The sequence below is a fragment of the Mesoplodon mirus genome (assembly GCF_964341445.2).
Source record: "Mesoplodon mirus genome assembly, chromosome: 4".
NCBI classification, from domain to species: Eukaryota; Metazoa; Chordata; class Mammalia; order Artiodactyla; family Ziphiidae; genus Mesoplodon; species Mesoplodon mirus.
The window spans coordinates 49,370,445-49,388,943 of record NC_138979.1 but is presented as its reverse complement, the minus strand read 5'-3'; the positions used below and the strand labels follow the sequence as shown (position 1 = coordinate 49,388,943).

General features: G+C 37.2%; 1 protein-coding gene across 1 annotated transcript in view; it reads left to right on the top strand.

Annotated features, from left to right (window-relative positions):
• ADAM10 (ADAM metallopeptidase domain 10) overlaps nt 1–18,499 on the top strand; it is a 110,369-nt gene that overhangs the window by 61,370 nt on the left and 30,500 nt on the right. Inside the window, exons 6-8 of the mRNA XM_082617721.1 lie at nt 2,548–2,697; nt 7,354–7,446; nt 10,644–10,827. Of these exons, the coding sequence (XP_082473847.1) occupies nt 2,548–2,697; nt 7,354–7,446; nt 10,644–10,827 (427 nt within the window). The remainder of the gene's footprint in view (nt 1–2,547; nt 2,698–7,353; nt 7,447–10,643; nt 10,828–18,499) is intronic.

The following is an 18,499-nucleotide window of genomic DNA, read 5'->3' as shown; positions in this document are numbered from 1 at the left end:
TTAGAAGGCATTGGAGAGATAACAAAGCTGTGAAGAAGTGTGGGACCAGATCTTAGGGAAAAAAGAGAGCACTTAGGAAGGTGAGCCTGACGTTTGGGGCTACCTTTTCTCTAGCTGTATCTTCCAGTTCCTGAGGAGGTAGCTAAGAGACTGAAAAGCAGAATAGAACCCTCCAGGTTCTTGAGGCTAAAGATAAAAAGACTATTTCGGGACTTCAGGTTGGGATCTTGAATGAAGGGCTGCTCCCTAGAAGTAAGGGTGAATCAGAAAGTGTTCTGCCTCCCCTCACAGGGGTTAAAGTTTCACACCACATCTTCTTAATCTCTGATTGGATTAAGGTAATCGAGGATTACTAGTGCACCAAGGCTCATTGCCTGCCAGAAGTGAAAACAGATCTTCTCTTGAGAAAGATATCATTACTTGAAGCCTCAGATTATATCTGTGGTTTTCCATGCACATTGTCTGGCACTCAGTTCAAAATAATTAGCACATTAGCAAATGAGGCAACATGATGGAAGAGTGAGAGGGAAAAAATTATTTATCAAACATTAGCCATTCAAGAATAAATGACAGGTATACACCCTCAGAGAGCTTACAGTATAGCTGGGGTGTCAGACGTGTAAACAACCTAAAGGTATGTGAATAATGAAATGATCAGATACAGATACAGACTTTATAATATGTTCAAGTACATAAAGAGGAAATTAAAAATTTCAGCAGAAAATTGAAAATGAACAAAAGAACCTAATGGAAATTCTAGAATTGAAAAATATAACAACAGAAACAAAGAATTTGACGGGCTTAGATCTGAATAGTACGTCATAAAAACATAAGGCAAACCACTTAGAAACAAAAGTGTAGAAAACACAGAAAAGAGCTTAAGAGACATAGGTGATACATTAAAAAGGTCTAAAGTATGTGTAATTGATATCTCAGAAGGAGAAAAAATGAGAGTGAAATAGGGACAGATGGTGGCTGAGAATTCCACATATGACAGAGAATATCAAACAACAAATTTAGTAAACCCTGTAATTAGTGCAGGAAAAGTCTTTCACAAAGAAAATAACACTAGCACAATGTTAGAGAAGTCTAAAAACCAAAGAATATACTCTTAAAAGCGACCAATAAAAAAAGTCTAGTCACCTTCAGAGAAGCAACAGTAAAAATGACAGCTCATTTCTCATTGGAAACAGTTGAAACCAGAAGACAATGGAATGTGCTGAAACAGTAACTGCCATCCTAGAATGATGTACTGAGCGAAAATAGATAAAAGTACAATGAAGACAGTAACTAAGAGAACAGTCAAACATGGAGTTGTCAAGGGAGAAGGAAATTATAAAATGTGAGTGTAAATTTGGAATTGTGGCTTAAAATTTAATTAATTTAAGTTGAATTCTCTATTACTCTGTCATCAAAATTCACTTAACATGGTGCTTTTAGATGTCAAGAAATGTTTAAGTGCTTGGATTCAATAGCAGTGTTAATTCTTTAAACAAATACTTATTGAGTGTCTACTGTTTGCCTGCGAAGCGTGTGTTAGCTGATAGTAGTATAGTGAGACGCAAACACCGAGATAATTTCTTCTTTCCAGAACTCTCATTCTAGTGGTTGAAGTAATGGTGGGGGGCTGGGGACAGAAAATAAACAAATAACCACATGATAAACTGTACAGGACATGGGTACATGGTTCTGTGAGGTGGTATGATGGGTGAATTGGTCTTTGCTAAGTCTGAAGAAAAGAAGTTAACTAGATCAGGAGAGACAGCATTACCGTGTGCAAAAGACTGTGACAGGATTCAGACCGTGTGTTGGAGGATTGGAAAGAAGGCCTATGTAGCTGTAGCACAGAGAGCTAGAGGTGGGTAATGTAGTAGGGTCTCTCTGTGAAGTAATATGGAATGGGACGGAACTGGACAGGTAAGTAGAGTCTGCAGTGCTGACCGGGTGGTGCATATAAAGGGTTTACGACTTTATCCTTAGAGCCATAGGAAATCATTGAAATACAAATGCAGGTGGGTCATATTTTCAAAATTGTGTTTTGAAAGGATTGCAGTATGAAGATTAGATTGAAGGCCAGAAGTGGATAGAGGTAGATTCCCATCGCTCAGATTGCAATACTCTAGGTAATAAGTGATGGCGGCTTGGGCTAATGTGATGGAGCTACAGGTAATGGGCAGATGCCCTAAGTATTTAGAAGCTAAATCTGACAGGGCTGGGTGATAGATTGGGTATTAGAGGTGAGGTAGAGGAAGATGTCAAGGTATTGTAAACTACTGTAAGACTTGCTTTATATTTACATATTAAATGGTATGTTTTGAAAATGTTTCAAAGTTAAAGAATTGCTTGAATAAATAAGTCATCTATATAGTAGAATGTTATGAGACTGAAAGTGGTGTTTATGGAGAATTTTTAACAGTGCAAGGAAATACCTATGGTCTTACATAATAAAGTAGAAAGCGAAATGGTTCATAATGTGTATTCTTAACTATATAAAATTATGATAGTGAAGCATACTGATGATTAGAAATGACTCTTTTTGACATATAGACACCTCAAGAAGAACATGCTATTAACGGTCCAGAACTCCTGAGGAAAAAACGTACAACTTCAGCTGAAAAAAATACTTGTCAGCTTTATATTCAGACTGATCATCTGTTTTTTAAATATTATGGAACACGAGAGGCTGTGATTGCCCAGGTATTTATAATTTTGCTACTATTTTAGTTTTCATATTCTCATATTGTTTCATTATACCTGTATATTCCTCTAAAAATTAAAGTTAGTGCATATCTCATTTTGGAAAAATAAAAAGTATGTATTTTCAATTGTGATATGAGAAAATATGTAAGATAAGAACACAAATAACTGAAAGACCAGTTAGGATATTTTTGTGTCATTCTAAAGAGAGATGTAAGAAAATGATTTCATGAAGGAGATGACACTGGGAGCTTAGCTTGGAAAAGAGGGTCAGATTGTCATTTGTGGTCTTAAAGGAGGGAAAGGTAGAGGAGTCTTTCCAATGAGAATCTTTAATTTCTATTCTGTATTCTCCTTGTACTTAACACTTTCTAAGTTATATTACTATCTGCATTTGTGTCTTACTGAAGTATAAATTTTTTGGAGACACTCTTCAAAATATCCTTCTTTATTTTGTGGTACGCGGGCCTCTCACTGCTGTGGCCTCTCCCGTTGCGGAGCACAGGCTCCAGACACGCAGGGTCAGAGGCCATGGCTCATGGGCCCAGCCGCTCCGTGGCATGTGGGATCTTCCCAGACCGGGGCACGAACCTGTGTCCCCTGCATCGGCAGGTGGACTCTCAACCACTGTGCCACCAGGGAAGCCCAAAATATCCTTCATTTTGAAGGTATCCAGTGAGAGTTTGATGAATGCATTTTGAGTCCAAGGATTTGAGACTGAGAGGGTGGAGGTGTCATTAGTATAAATGGTAAACTCATTTTGTTGGTGGTGATGAACTTACTTTTAGACACATTTAAAAGCCCATGTACATGGTGATTATAGGGTATTGAAAATGTAGAACTAGAGCTTGGGAGAGGTTAGCCTTGAGCTTTCTACATGGAATTTAAGGGTGCAAAAGAGATTGTTAAAATAAGGAGAGAGAATTAAATCAAAAGGGAAGGAACTGGGAGATAAAATCTCTTTATAGTGAATAGGATGACGAGGAGAAGCTATGGGCTAAAATATAATAGTTAAAGAGGTAGGAGATAAAATAGAATTAGCCAAGGAATAAGCAAAGTTTCACAACAAAATGCATAACCAATAGTGTCACATGTGGAGATAACAAAGAGAATGACTACAAAGTAATTAACTCGATGTATATGTATGTCAAATATACAGTGTATATTTGTATATGTATGTCAAATCATGATGTAGACTTTAAATATCTTACATTTTATTTGTCATTTATACCTCAGTAATGCTGAAAAAAAGAAAGAATGATTATAAAGGTTAGCTGATTTTTAGTTATTAGAATATTATTGATGGACTTTAAGCAAGCTCTCAATAAAGTTGTGAGGGTGAAAACATTGTGAACGATAAGGAATGGGTTGGCAGGAGCAGTTAGGATTTCAAGAGATGTGAAAAACAGAAAAAAAATGGTGTCTTAGGAATAATATGGAATATTTGAGTGAAAGGGGGATAATGAGAAGTTGGTCAGAAGAGGAAAATGATCCAGTAGAGAAGCAGTGTTAGATATGAGAAAGAAAAACTGATGAGAAAGAAAAACTGATGTGAAACAATGTCCTTGAAGATCCAGTAAAGATTGGGGTTAAGAATATAGAAAAGTTACTCTTTAAGGAAGAGTTACCATTTGAGGGAGATAGAAATGGATAAAGATAGAAAAGTTTGGGGACTTCCCTGGTGGCACAGTGCATAAGACTCCATGCTCCCAATGCAGGGGACCCTGGTTTGATCCCTGGTCAGGGAACTAGATCCCACATGCATGCTGCAGCTAAGGAGCCCACCTGCTGCAACTAAGACCCGGTGCAACCAAATAAATAAATAAATATTAAAAAAGAAAGAAAGAAAAGTTTGAAGATTAAAAGAGCAGCAATCACGATGAACCCTCAGTAAAGTAAGATGTCTGATCAGTCATCTGTGGAAAAATGTTTGAACTACCACTGTTGGGGGTGGAGAAGGATCAGTGAGAATTGGATAAGGGATTGCTAGGCCAAGCTGAGAGTAGATAGCACAGATTTATAATGGACTTTATCAGCAGTGTTATGATATTCTTTATCATTGTTTGGCAACCTGGGCTACTGTGTGTGTGTGGCGGGGGGGCGGTACGCGGGCCTCTCACTGTTGTGGCCTCTCCCGTTGCGGAGCACAGGCTCCGGATGTGCAGGCTCAGCGGCCATGGCTCACGGACCCAGCCGCTCCGCGGCATGTGGGATCTTCCCGGACCGGGGCACGAACCCGTGTTCCCTGCATCGGCAGACGGACTCTCAACCACTGCGCCACCAGGGAAGCCCTGGGCTACTTTTGAAATTATTATTGTTAATGCTTTTACTTGACTATTTATGTTTATATAATTTCTTTGAAAATAGTTTTGAACCTATATATATATGCATGTTTTCACATAAATGGTAGCAAGAGTGCTTTTTGTAAATGAAGATGGGAAGGTTGTATATAGAGTGGTTTAGAAGCCAGAGAGTTAAGTTGGGAGTCAGCTAGGAAACAGAGGATCTTTCTGTGTTCTATCACCCTGTTTACCTCTTCTTAGAATTTAGCAAAATCTGAATGTATGTTATTTATACTTGTATTACTTCCTTCCCTTCCTCCCCCTCTAGAACAAATCTGTAAATTTATAGGGACCTGCTCAATTTTGTTTACCCCTGCACCTCCAGCACCTAAAACAGCGCCTACCGTAGAGTAAATGGTGGACAAAACTTACAGGGTATGTACTGCTGCATCAGTGGAAAGACTAAAGCCGGAGACTGACTGAGTGTCCTGATATTATCAGGGAGGTATTCACAGCAGATGTTTGAGCTGAGTCTAAGGGGTTGATACCCTAGGCATAAGGAAGCAGCATGCGAAAAGGCATGGAGGTATGACAGGGCAGGATGGACTTGAGGAAACCAAGTTGTATTGGGTTGGCCAAAAAGTTCGTTCAGTTTTTTCCATAAGCTGTCACTAGTAGTGCTTAATTGTCTTTAATTTCATTTGAAACAATTTTGTTACATTGTATTGTGACAGCTGTCAGATCGGCATGCGTTAAAAAAAAACTTATCAAAATTGGTGAATTTTTGTGTAGCCATTTTAATATTGATGGAAGAAAAACATTTGGCCTATTATGCTTTATTATTTCATGAAAGGTAAAAACACAACTGAAACACGAAAGAAGATTTGTGTAGTGTATGGAGAAGGTGCTGTGACTGATCAAACCTGTCAAAAGTGATTTGCAAAGTTTCGTGCTGGAGATTTCTCACTGGACGATGCTCCATGGTTAGGTAGACCAGTTGAAGTTGATAGCAATCAAATCGAGACATTAATTGAGAACAGTCAATGTTATACCACGTGGGAGATAGCCGACATATTCAAAATATCCAAATCAAGCACTGAAAATCATTTGCACCAGCTCGGTTATGTTAATTGCTTTGATGTTTGGGTTCCACGTAAGTTGAGCGAAAAAAACCTTCTTGCCCGTATTTCCGCATGTGATTCTCTACTTAAACGTAACGAAAACGTTCTGTTTTTTTAAAAACAAATTGTAACGGGCAATGAAAAGTGGATACTGTTCAACAGCGGTCCCCAACCTTTTTGGCACCAGGGACTGGTTTTGTGGAAGACAGTTTTTCCACGGATGGGAGTCGGAGGGATGGGTCAGGCGGTAATGCGAGTGATGGGGAGCCGCAGATGAAGCTTCATTTGCTTGCCCACTGCTCACCTCCTGCTGTGTGGCCCAGTTCCTAACAGGCCGAGGACCACTACTGGTCTGCGGCCCAGGGGTTGGGGACCCCTGCTGTACAATAATGTGGAACGGAAGAGATCGTGGGGCAAGTGAAATGAACCACCACCAACCACACCAAAGGCCGGTATTCGTCCAGAGAAGGTGATGTTGTGTAGATGGTGGGATTGGAAGGCAGTCCTCTATTATGAGCTCCTTCCGGAAAACCAAACAATTAATTCCAGCTAGGACTGCTCCCAGCTAGACCAACTGAAAGTGGCACTCGACAGAAAGCGTCCGGAATTAGTCAACAAAAAACACAGAATCTTCCATCAGGATAACACAAGACCGCATGTTTTTTTGATGACCAGGCAAAAACTGTTACAGCTTGGCTGGGAAGTTCTGATTCATCCCCTTTAGATTTACATTTATGTGCACCTTCAGATTTCCATTTATTTTGGTCTTTACAAAATTCTCTTAATGGAAAAAATTTCAATTCCCTGGAAGACTGTAAAAGGTACCTGGAACAGTTCTTTGCTTGAAAAGATTAAAAGTTTTGGGAATGGAATTATGAAGTTGCCTGAAAAATGGCAGCAGGTAGTGGAACAAAATGGTGAATACATTGTTCAATAAAGTTCTTGGTGAAAATGAAAAATGTCTTTTATTTTTACTTAAAAACCAAAGGGACTTTTTGGCCAACCCAATATATGACTGAGGCAAGAGTACATGTTTGGTTTTGGCCAGAGAAAAATATGGAAAAGTCACTGAATTTCCCTTCTCAGTTCCAGCTCACTAATCTTTTTCATCCTTTCATCTAGTATATGATATTGACATTTTAAAATTTGAATGTGGTGGAATATGAATAATTCTTGATTTGGGAAATGGAAATTCACAGTCTTTTTCACATTTCGACATTGCCTCTAAAATGTCTTTTTTTTTAAATCAATAGATATCCAGTCATGTTAAAGCGATTGATACAATTTACCAGACCACAGACTTCTCTGGAATCCGTAATATCAGTTTCATGGTGAAACGCATAAGAGTAAGTAAGGAATTTCAATAGTTAAGAACATTAAGAAAGAGAAACAATAAGGATCATGTTTACAAAAAGAAAAATGCTTGACTTTTACTTCATCTTTATGCATTAAATAGTTAAATTGTATTTGCTGATGCAGGTTATCTTTACTCTTGGGTTTTACACACACACAGAGGGGATACTTGGGTTTATGACTTAATGAAATCTATAGGGCTTTAATCTGGACTGCAGAAGAGGTATGGTAGAAAGTACTGTTTTCTATCTATCTAATTAACATACCAGTTAGAAAGCGCTCTAAGTAACTGCAGATACCGTACCTGACATTTTTCTCCCTGATATTATTCCCCAGTTTCTTCAGATTTGCCTTACGCAGTGTGTTTCAGAGTGTGTCCCATTTGATGCTGCAGCGGAGGGAAGGATAGATACAGTGGTTAAATACAATTGGAAGTTGGAAAAACACTTAATACTGTTTCCTCTTGAAATTTAACAGTGCACACTAATGTATTTCAAGTTTTGAGAAATCCTTTGGGAAAGAAATCCATATTTTTCTAAGCTAATTTAACCTTTTTGTATTAACATCAGCTGAAACTCCAAAGACCTGCAGTTCACATTTTGAGAAATGCTGATCCAGAACTACTGATTCTTAGTTTTAATGTTATAAATTGTTAATAAGTAAATATTATTATTAACAAATTGGACTGTTTCAAAAATTTTCTAAATATGAATTCTTTCGAAGTATAAAGCTTTTAAGAATCTGAGTTTATAAGCTAGATAACCTGGGTTTTAAAAATCATCATTTTACAAAAGTACTTGCCACAGGGTTTCTTTATTTAAAAAAATTTTTTTAATGGCTTTTATTGTTTTTAAATGTTATTTTTGATTTATTTTTTGCTGTGCCACATGGCTGTGCAGCGTTTTTTTGGCTGCGCCGGTAGCTTGCAGCATCTTAGTTCCCCAACCAGAGATCGAACCCAGGCCCTTGGCACTGAAAGCGCTGAGTCCTAACCACCAGACCGCCAGGGAATACCCCACAGGGTTTCTTTATATTTTGTGCTTTTATTCTTCTTAAAATATTGTTGACTAGCTTATAGTTTTAGTACATATGTGTAATATATTTTTAAAAATAGCTGAAAGTGGTCCTTACTTTTAGAATTGACATGATTAAATATTACATTGGATTGCCTTAAGGTGAAATATGGTTCGATATACTGTATAAGAACTGTTTGTAATCAATTGCTTTCATGTATTTTGAGAAATATAAACCTTTAAATGAGCAAGTAAAAGTGATAAGTGGTATAAGTATTGCTATTTAGTAGAGCAATGAAATGCAAAGTAGTGAAAAGTAGAGAACACCTGAACAAATTTTAGTGAAACACATTTGTTTGACTAAAATAATCTGCATTGAATAGATGCATGTATATAAAAGAGTTATATGGCGATTAGTTGTTTTTCAGGCCTTTAACTAAGATTAAAAGTTTAGTTTAAATGTCATCAGTTGAAGTTTGTTTGTGACCCATTAAATAATTTGAAATTTATATTTTATAAGCAAATATTTAAATATTAATCATCCCGGGCTTCCCTGGTGGCACAGTGGTTAAGAATCTGCCTGCCAATGCAGGGTACACAGGTTCGAGCCCTGGTCTGGGAAGATCCCACATTCCACGGAGCGACTAAGCCCGTGCGCCACCACTACTGAGCCCGCGTGCCACAACTACTAAAGCCCACGTGCCTAGAGCCCATGCTCTGCAACAAGAGAAGCCGCCACAACGAAGAGTAACCCCCGCTTTCTGCAACTAGAGAAAGCCCACGTGCAGCAATGAAGATCCAACGCAGCCAAAAATAAATAAATAAATTTATTAAGAAAAAATTAATCATCCCATTTTTAATATAGGTACCTAAAATTTAGATGCAGTTTTTATTTGTAGCCAATATTACAGAAGTATCAGAGAATTTCATTTCTATGTTTAGTGGGAAAAAGCGATATGCAGCATGTCTCTGAGCACGGGCTACCTTTAATATATAGTGTTCTTGTTTGTGTGTGTGTGTGTGTGTGTGTGTGTGTGTGTGTGTGTGTGTGTGTGTTAGTGTTAGATGACCATAACTGATGGTTTATGGTTAATTGTTAATGGATGAACCAGATGGTCTCATATCTGCCTTTAGGCAATTGCCTTCAGTGGTGTTTCTACCATCCTGTTTGTAAGCTCCTTGGTTTTTACTGAAGGATGTGGATCCTAAAAAGACCTATAGTTTTCATTTTATTAACTGTAATAGCCATATCACTGATATTTTCAATAGACTGAGATTTCCCTTCTAAGCAATGTTTACTCTCATACATATTCCTTTTTATTCTCTACCAACAGTCTTGTTTGTAATTCTCTGACTTGGGGAAAACCAAATTGTTCTAGGACTTCAAAGGTTAGGCAGAGGTCTCTGAAAGGAAGCATTGAGTAGTAAATGATAGCTTTTGTTTTAGTTGAAGTTTGGTATCAGAACTGATTATTCTTCATATTGTGAAGGAGGAACCTGCACCCAGGAGTATAGTAGCTAAGTGTCGAAGGAAACATTCTGGAGGAACTCAGCTTGAAATAGTAAGAGAAATGAATTGGCAAAGAAAAAAAAATGCTTGCTCACATTCAGGGGAAAAAATTGAACTTGAAGTTAGTTGTGCTTGACTCATGACTCTAGGCAAGGAGAACCAAGAATATGATTTGTCTGCTGACTTGACAGTTTTGGGTTCAATATTTCTTTTATGTTGTACTAATTAGCTGAAATATAGGGTTTTATGTCATACTTGTCATCGTATGTAGGAGATTAGCACTAAAGGAGACTCATCAAATGATTAAGTTGAGAAATTCTACTTCCTTATTGGAAATTTTGAAAGCAGAACTTGTTTTCCCATCCCAAGTGTTCAGTGTTCAGGAATCTGTGAACGCTTGCTCAGAAATGTAATATACTCAGTTTTAATTCCCCTACCCGTCCATCCTTCCTTCCTTCCCTCCTCCTTCCCTCCTTCTTCCCTCCTTCCCTCCTCCCTTTTTGGCTTCTGTGATTAGCTCAGGGATGGAGGTAGTGGGAATAACTGTAGAAGCTTTAATTTAGGCCTGACTTCCTTGGGCCCCAAGCATATTGTCCAGGTAGATACTACGTACACTAAGGCTCTGCTAATGTTGGTTGCTTGTTAAAATCATTGTTTTGGATTTTAGATCAACACAACTGCTGATGAGAAGGACCCTACAAATCCCTTCCGTTTTCCAAATATTGGTGTGGAGAAGTTTCTGGAGTTAAATTCTGAGCAGAATCATGATGACTACTGTTTGGCCTATGTCTTCACAGACCGAGATTTTGATGATGGTGTCCTTGGTCTGGCTTGGGTTGGAGCACCTTCAGGTAGTTTATCTAAATATGTCTTGACTTACTACTTGAAATGAAAAGCAGTTCTCTTGATGGATTGAATTTTACAAAGTATAGGAGAAAGTGATGCCTGTACAGTATCTAAATTTACACATCTTGAGTAATTGAGTAGGCAGAATTCATAAGCATAATGTAAATGGAAAAATAATTGAAGCAGCTTTTTATTTTGAAATGAGTACTAACAGGGAGATATCGTGACATTTGGTACATTCAGTAGCTGAAATAAATAATTTTATGGGAAAAAGTACGTAGTTCTGAAACTGAAAAGCAAAATATTAATTTTTTCACAAAAGTTAATGTAATTAATTAATTATTTTGGGAGGTAGGGGGATGGGGAGAGGTTCTTAGAGTCAAAAGGGGAAAACTGTGTTCTTGCTTCTTCTGCCGTGAGATAAAGAGCAGAGAAATCCTACTCAGGAATAGCAGGTAGAAAGAAAAGAAAGACTGCCTTTATTATTATTATTTCTCACCTTTATTTTAACAAAAGGGAAGTGTTGGCTGAACAGAGATGTGGGCAGGAGGCCCAGTACCCATAGCTCCACTGGCTTGACTGCATGGCCCCACATTCTGCTGGGGTCTCTGCCTTAGCCATGAAAGCTACTGTCACTGAGAAAGCTGGGGTGGGATAATCCCCTTGCCATTGCAGTTGGGGTGGGGGTCTGTGATTCACAGTGCAATAAGTTCAGTAGCCTACTTTAGAGAAATACAAATTGATGAATTGAAAGATGTGTAGAAAGAATCCCGGACTCTTTGAATATAAATTTTGCCATATAGAATTTGATCAGTAGTCTATCATCTTCTGAGCTATACACAGCAGTTTCTCCTGATACATAATTTCTGTCTTTTTCAAAGAATAAACTTCTGCTTTATCCAGGGCAAGACAGGCTTTTCTATTCTTAGTTTATTATGCATATTTTAACATCTTTAATACCGTATTTTTGCTTTTATACTTGCTCTTTTTTTTTTAAGCCAGCAATGAATATCCTTTTTAGTTTCCAAAGCTTTTGTTTTTCTTCCACATTTTAAAGTGTACTCAATTTCATGATGTCATTAAAGTACAAGTTTATGTCATAGGCTGCATATATCATAGTGCAGTATTTTTGTATATTTGTCCTTTACAATGATCTGTGCTGGTTTTGTGTTACTTGCGTTGTCAGCAGATTGTACACCTCACTCTTTCCTATAATAATTGACATGTTTTATAACTTTTATATTCTGAAATTTCTTTTCCCCTCCTTGGTTAGTTGGATAATTTTATCACAAAGTTTATAGTCCCTTCTCCTTAATCATCAGTAAGTACTATAGAAACTCAGGGATTCATTTTTCTTTATATATTACCATTAATATAGTGGCTCTTTAAGTGTGCTCCATGGACTAGCAGCATTTGTATTACCTGGGAACTTGTTAGAAATGTAAATCCATGGGCCTCTCTCAGGTCTACTAGTTCAGAAACTCCAGGTGTGGAGCCCATCAGTCTTTGTTTGAAGAGGCCCTCCAGGTGTTTCAGATGCATACTAAAGTTTGAAAACCACCATCTTAATATTTTTTCTCACAAAATGTCTCCTGGGCAAATGATTGGATGATCTCAGACTAAAAACTTTCTGCCGTTTTGCATTTTCAACTCCAGACTGTTGTTCATTAAGAATGTAATGGTCCTGAGAGAGCTTGGTCAAATTTTCCCGAAACTTCAGATATCCTCATGTCTACTTTTTAAAAAAAATCGACTGTATATTTAGAAAAGTTTTAGATTTATAGAAAAAATTGAGCAGATAGAGTCGTCTCCACTACCTTCCTATATTATTAACAGCTTACATTAGTATGGTACATTTGTTACAATTAATGAACCAATATTGGTACATTATTGTTAACCAAAGTCAGCCCATAGTTTATTCAGATTTCTTTAGTTTTTTTTTTTACATCTTTATTGGAGTATAATTGCTTAACAATGGTGTGTTAGTTTCTGCCTTATAACAAAATGAATCAGTTATACATATACATATGTTCCCATATCCCCTCCCTCTTGCGTCTCCCTGCCACCCTCCCTATCCCACCCCTCCAGGCGGTCACAAAGCACCGAGCTGATCTCCCTGTGCTATGCGGCTGCTTCCCACTAGCTATCTACCTTACGTTTGGTAGTGTATACATGTCCATGCCTCTCTCTTGCTTTGTCACAGCTTACCCTTTCCCCTCCCCATATCCTCAAGTCCATTCTCTAGTAGGTCTGTGTCTTTATTCCTGTCTTAACCCTAGGTTCTTCATGACATTTTTTTTCTTCTTAAATTCCATATATATGTGTTAGCATACGGTATTTGTCTTTCTCTTTCTGACTTACTTCACTCTGTATGACAGACTCTAGGTCCATCCACCTCATTACAAGTAGCTCAATTTCGTTTCTTTTTATGGCTGAGTAATATTCCATCGTATATATGTGCCACATCTTCTTTATCCATTCATCTGTTGATGGACACTTAGGTTGTTTCCATCTCCGGGCTATTGTAAATAGGGCCGCTATGAACATTTTGGTACATGACTCTTTTTGAATTATGGTTTTCTCAGGGTATATGCCCAGTAGTGGGATTGCTGGGTCATATGGTAGTTCTATTTGTAGTTTTTTAAGGAACCTCCATACCGTTCTCCATAGTGGCTGTACCAATTCACATTCCCACCAGCAGTGCAAGAGTGTTCCCTTTTCTCCACACCCTCTCCAGCATTTATTGTTTCTAGATTTTTTGATGATGGCCATTCTGACTGGTGTGAGATGATATCTCATTGTAGTTATGATTTGCATTTCTCCAATGAGTAAAAATGTTGAGCATCCTTTCATGTGTTTGTTGGCAGTCTGTATATCTTCTGTGGAGAAATGTCTATTTAGGTCTTCTGCCCATTTTTGGTTGTTTGCTTTTTTGTTATTGAGCTGCATGAGCTGTTTATATATTTTGGAGATTAATCCTTTGTCCGTTGATTCGTTTGCAAATATTTTCTCCCATTCTGAGTGTTGTCTTTTCGTCTTGTTTGTAGTTTCCTTTGCTTTGCAAAAGCTTTTAAGTCTCATTAGGTCCCATTTGTTTATTTTTATTTCCATTACTCTAGGAGGTGGATCAAAAAAGATCTTGCTGTGATTTCTGTCAGAGAGTGTTCTTCCTATGTTTTCCTCTAAGAGTTTTAGAGTATCCGGTCTTACATTTAGGTCACTAATCCATTTTGAGTTTATTTTTGTGTATGGTGTTAGGGAGTGTTCTAATTTCATTCTTTTACATGTAGCTGTCCCGTTTTCCCAGCACCACTTATTGAAGAGGCTGCCTTTTCTCCATTGTATATCCTTGCCTCCTTTGTCATAGATTAGTTGACCATAGGTTCATGGGTTTATCTCTGGGCTTTCTGTCCTGTTCCATTGATCTATATTTCTGTTCTTGGGCCAGTACCATGTTGTCTTGATTACTGTAGCTTTGTAGTGTAGTCTGAAGTCAGGGAGTCTGATTCCTCCAGCTCCCTTTTTTCCCTTGAGACTGCTTTGGCTATTCGGGGTCTTTTGTGTCTCCATACAAATTTTAAGATATTTTATCCTAGTTCTGTAAAAAATGGTAATTTGATAAGGATTACATTGAATCTGTAGATTGCTTTGGATAGTATAGTCATTTTCACAATATTGATTCTTCCAATCCAAGAACATGGTATATCTCTCCATCTGTTTGTATCATCCTTAATTTCTTTCATCAGTATCTTATAGTTTTCTGCATACAGGTCTTTCATCTCCGTAGGTAGGTTTATTCCTAGGTATTTTATTCTTTTTGTTGCAGTGGTAAATGGGAGTGTTTCCTTAATTTCTCTTTCAGATTTTTCATCATTAGTGTATAGGAATTCAAGAGATTTCTGTGCATTAATTTTGTATCCTGCTACTTTACCAAATTCATTGATTAGCTCTAGTAGTTTTCTGGTGGCATCTTTAGGATTCTCTATGTACAGTATCATGTCATCTGCAAACAGTGACAGCTTTACTTCTTCTTTTCCAATTTTTATTCCTTTTATTTCTTTTTCTTCTCTGATTGCCATGGCTAGGACTTCCAAAACTATGTTGAGTAATAGTGGCGAGAGTGGACATCCTTGTCTTATTCCTGATCTTAGAGGAAATACTTTCAGTTTTTCACCATTGAGAATGATTTTTGCTGTGGGTTTGTCGAATATGGCCTTTATTATGTTGAGATAGGTTCCCTCTATGCCCACTTTCTGGAGAGTTTTTATCATAAATGGGTATTGAATTTTGTTAAAAGCTTTTTTTGCATCTATTGAGATGATTATATGCTTTTTATTCTTCAGTTTGTTAATATGGTGTTTCACATTGATTGATTTGTATATATTGAAGAATCCTTGCATTCCTGGGGTAAATCCCACTTGATCATAGTGTATGATCCTTTTAATGTGCTGTTGGATTCTGTTTGCTAGTATTTTGTTGAGGATTTTTGCATCTATATTCATCAGTGATATTGCTCTGTAATTTTCTTTTTTTTGTAGTATCTTTGTCTGGTTTTGGTATCAGGGTGATGGTGGCCTCATAGAAGGAGTTTGGGAGTGTTCCTTCCTCTGGAAGTGTTTGGAAGAGTTTGATAATGATGGGTGTTCACTCTTCTCTAAACGTTTGATAGAATTCACCTGTGAAGCCATCTGGTCCTGGACTTTTGTTTGTTGGAAGATTTTAAATCACAGTTTCAATTTCATTACTTGTGATTGGTCTGTTCATATTTTCCATTTCTTCCTGGTTCAGTCTTGGAAGGTTACACCTTTCTAAGAATTTGTCCATTTCTTCCAGGTTGTCCATTCCTTCCAAGTTGTCCATTTTATTGGCATAGAGTTGCTTGTGGTAGTCTCTTAGGATGTTTTGTATTTCTGTGGTGTCTGTTGTAACTTCTCCTTATTCATTTCTAATTTTATTGATTTGAGTCCTCTCCCTCTTTTCCTTTATGAGTCTGGCTAAAGGTTTATCAGTTTTGTTTTTCTTCTCAAAGAACCAGCTTTTAGTTTTATTGATCTTTACTATTGTTTTCTTTGTTTCTATTTCATTTATTTCTGCTCTGATCTTTATGATTTCTTGCCTTCTACTAACTTTGGGTTTTGTTTGTTCTGTTTGTTCTTTATTTCCTTTAGGTTTAAGGTTTATTTGAGGTTTTTCTTGTTTCTTGAGGTAGGCTTGTATTGCTATAAACTTCCCTCTTAGAACTGCTTTTGTTTCATCCCATAGGCTTTGGATCGTCGTGTTTTCATTGTAAATTGTCTCTGGGTATTTTTCGATTTCCTCTTTGATTTCTTCAGTGATCTCTTGGTTATTTAGTAATGCATTGTTTAGCCTCCATGTGTTTGTGTTTTTTAGGTTTTTTTCATTGTAGTTGATTTCTAATCTCATAACGTTGTGGTTTAAGATGCTTGATATGATTTCAATTTTCTTAAATTTACTGAGGCTTGATTTGTGACCCACGATGTGATCTATCCTGGAGAATGTTCCATGTGCACTTGAGAAGAAAGTGTAATCTGCTGTTTTTGGATGGAGTGTCCTATAAATATCAATTAAATCTGTCTGGTCTGTTGTGTCATTTAAAGCTTGTGTTTCCTTATTAATTTTCTGTTTGGATGATCTGTCCATTGGTGTAAGTGAGGTGTTAAAGTCTCCCATTATGTATTGAGGTGCTCCTATGTTGGGTGCATATATACTTATCGTTGTTATATCTTCTTGGATTGATCCCTTGATCATTATGTAGTGTCCTTCCTTGTCTCTTGTAACATTCTTTATTTTAAAGTGTATTTTATCCGATATGAGTATTGCTACTCCAGCTTTCTTTTGATTTTCATTTGCATGGTATATCTTTTTCCATCCCCTCACTTTGAGTCTGTATGTGTCCCTAGGTCTGAAGTGGGTCTCTTGTAGACAGCATATATATATGGGTCTTGTTTTTGTAACCATTCAGCAAGCCTATGTCTTTTGGTTGGAGCATTTAATCCATTCACGTTTAAGGTAATTATCGATATCTATGTTCCTGTTACCATTTTCTTAATTGTTATGGGTTTGTTTTTGTAGGTCCTTTTCTTCTCTTGTGTTTCCCACTTAGAGAAGTTCCTTTAGCATTTGTTCTAGAGCTGGTTTGGTGGTGCTGAATTCTCTTAGCTTTTACTTGTCTGTAAGGCTTTTGATTTCTCCATCAAATCTGGATAAGATCCTTGCCGGGTAGAGTAATCTTGGTTGTAGGTCCTTCCCTTTCATCACTTTAAATATATTGTGCCACTCCCTTCTGGACCGCCAGGTTGTGTCAGACCCCCAGGTTGGGAAGTCTGATGCGGTGCTCAGAACCTTCACTCAGTGGGTGGGCTCCTGTGGTATAATTGTTCTCCAGTTTGTGAGTCACCCACCCAGCAGTTATGGGATTTGATTTTATTGTGATTGTGCCCCTCCTACCATCTCACTGTGGCTTCTCCTTTGTCTTTGGATATGGGGTATCTTTTTTGGTGAGTTCCAGTGTCTTCCTGTTGATGATTGTTCAGCAGTTAGTTGTGATTCTGGTGTTCTCGCCAGAGGGAGTGAGCGCACGTCCTCTCCTCCTCCATCTTGAGCCAATCTCCTTGATATTCCTCGAATTCTTAACCTGTTTGAAAGTGTAATTATAAGGCTAGGAGAATTACATCATTAAAATATTACATCATTAGAATAGAGGACACTTAATATTGACATTTTGTACAGGTCTGGATTGTCCCTTGCAGCATGTATTAACCTTTGGTCCCTACCCATTACATATGAGTACTGCTCCCCAGACTTGACAGATAAAGAAATTCCCTCAGACATTTCCTAATAACCTATCTGGGAGTGGTACTAGTGTCTGCTTCAGAATTACTGCTCAGATTAATATTGTATGGTCAGCATGATACTATCATTTTAGATATTTAGGCCTGCTCACATCAAAACTTTATTTATGGATTCTGTCAAGGTATTATACTACCCTGTAGTTTTTGTAATTTTTTTCTTTGGGGGGAGTCTTTTTTTAAGTTTAAGACTGATATTCTGTGATTAGCTTTCAGAATATCCTGTAGATAGAAAAATGTCATACTTCTTTGTTGGTCACTGAGTCATCCATCCATCAATAATTGCTTTTGACTCAAATTAAAAACATTTTATTCTTCTCATTACATAATTTCTGTTTTTCAGTAATGACTATATGTAGTAAAATCTTTAATTTACAATGTAAAGCAATTACTGAACTTGAGTTATGGCTTAGCTATAGGTATTTATGATATCATTAATTGAGTTTCTGGCATATCAAAACTGGCTGCAGTATTTAAAAAGTTAAACCATGACTTATAATATTAGACATAGTATTTTATTTCTTCCTGTATACCTGAATTATTCCAACATATGCTATTAGTCTGTGTAACAAATAATAAACTTTCCAAATAAACAATAGTTATTAAAACCAAAAGCAGTTAAGATGTTGAACAAGATATGAATTATAAAGACTATATTTCAGAAGAGTACACTCAAGTTTATGTATGATCTTCCTTTAAATTAGATAGACCTTAAAAATACAGAAGGTATATTACCAGAGTTTTTAATATATGCTATTTACTTTTTTTTTTTAAACTGATAAAGATGTGCAGCGTGGAGTCTTCTTTG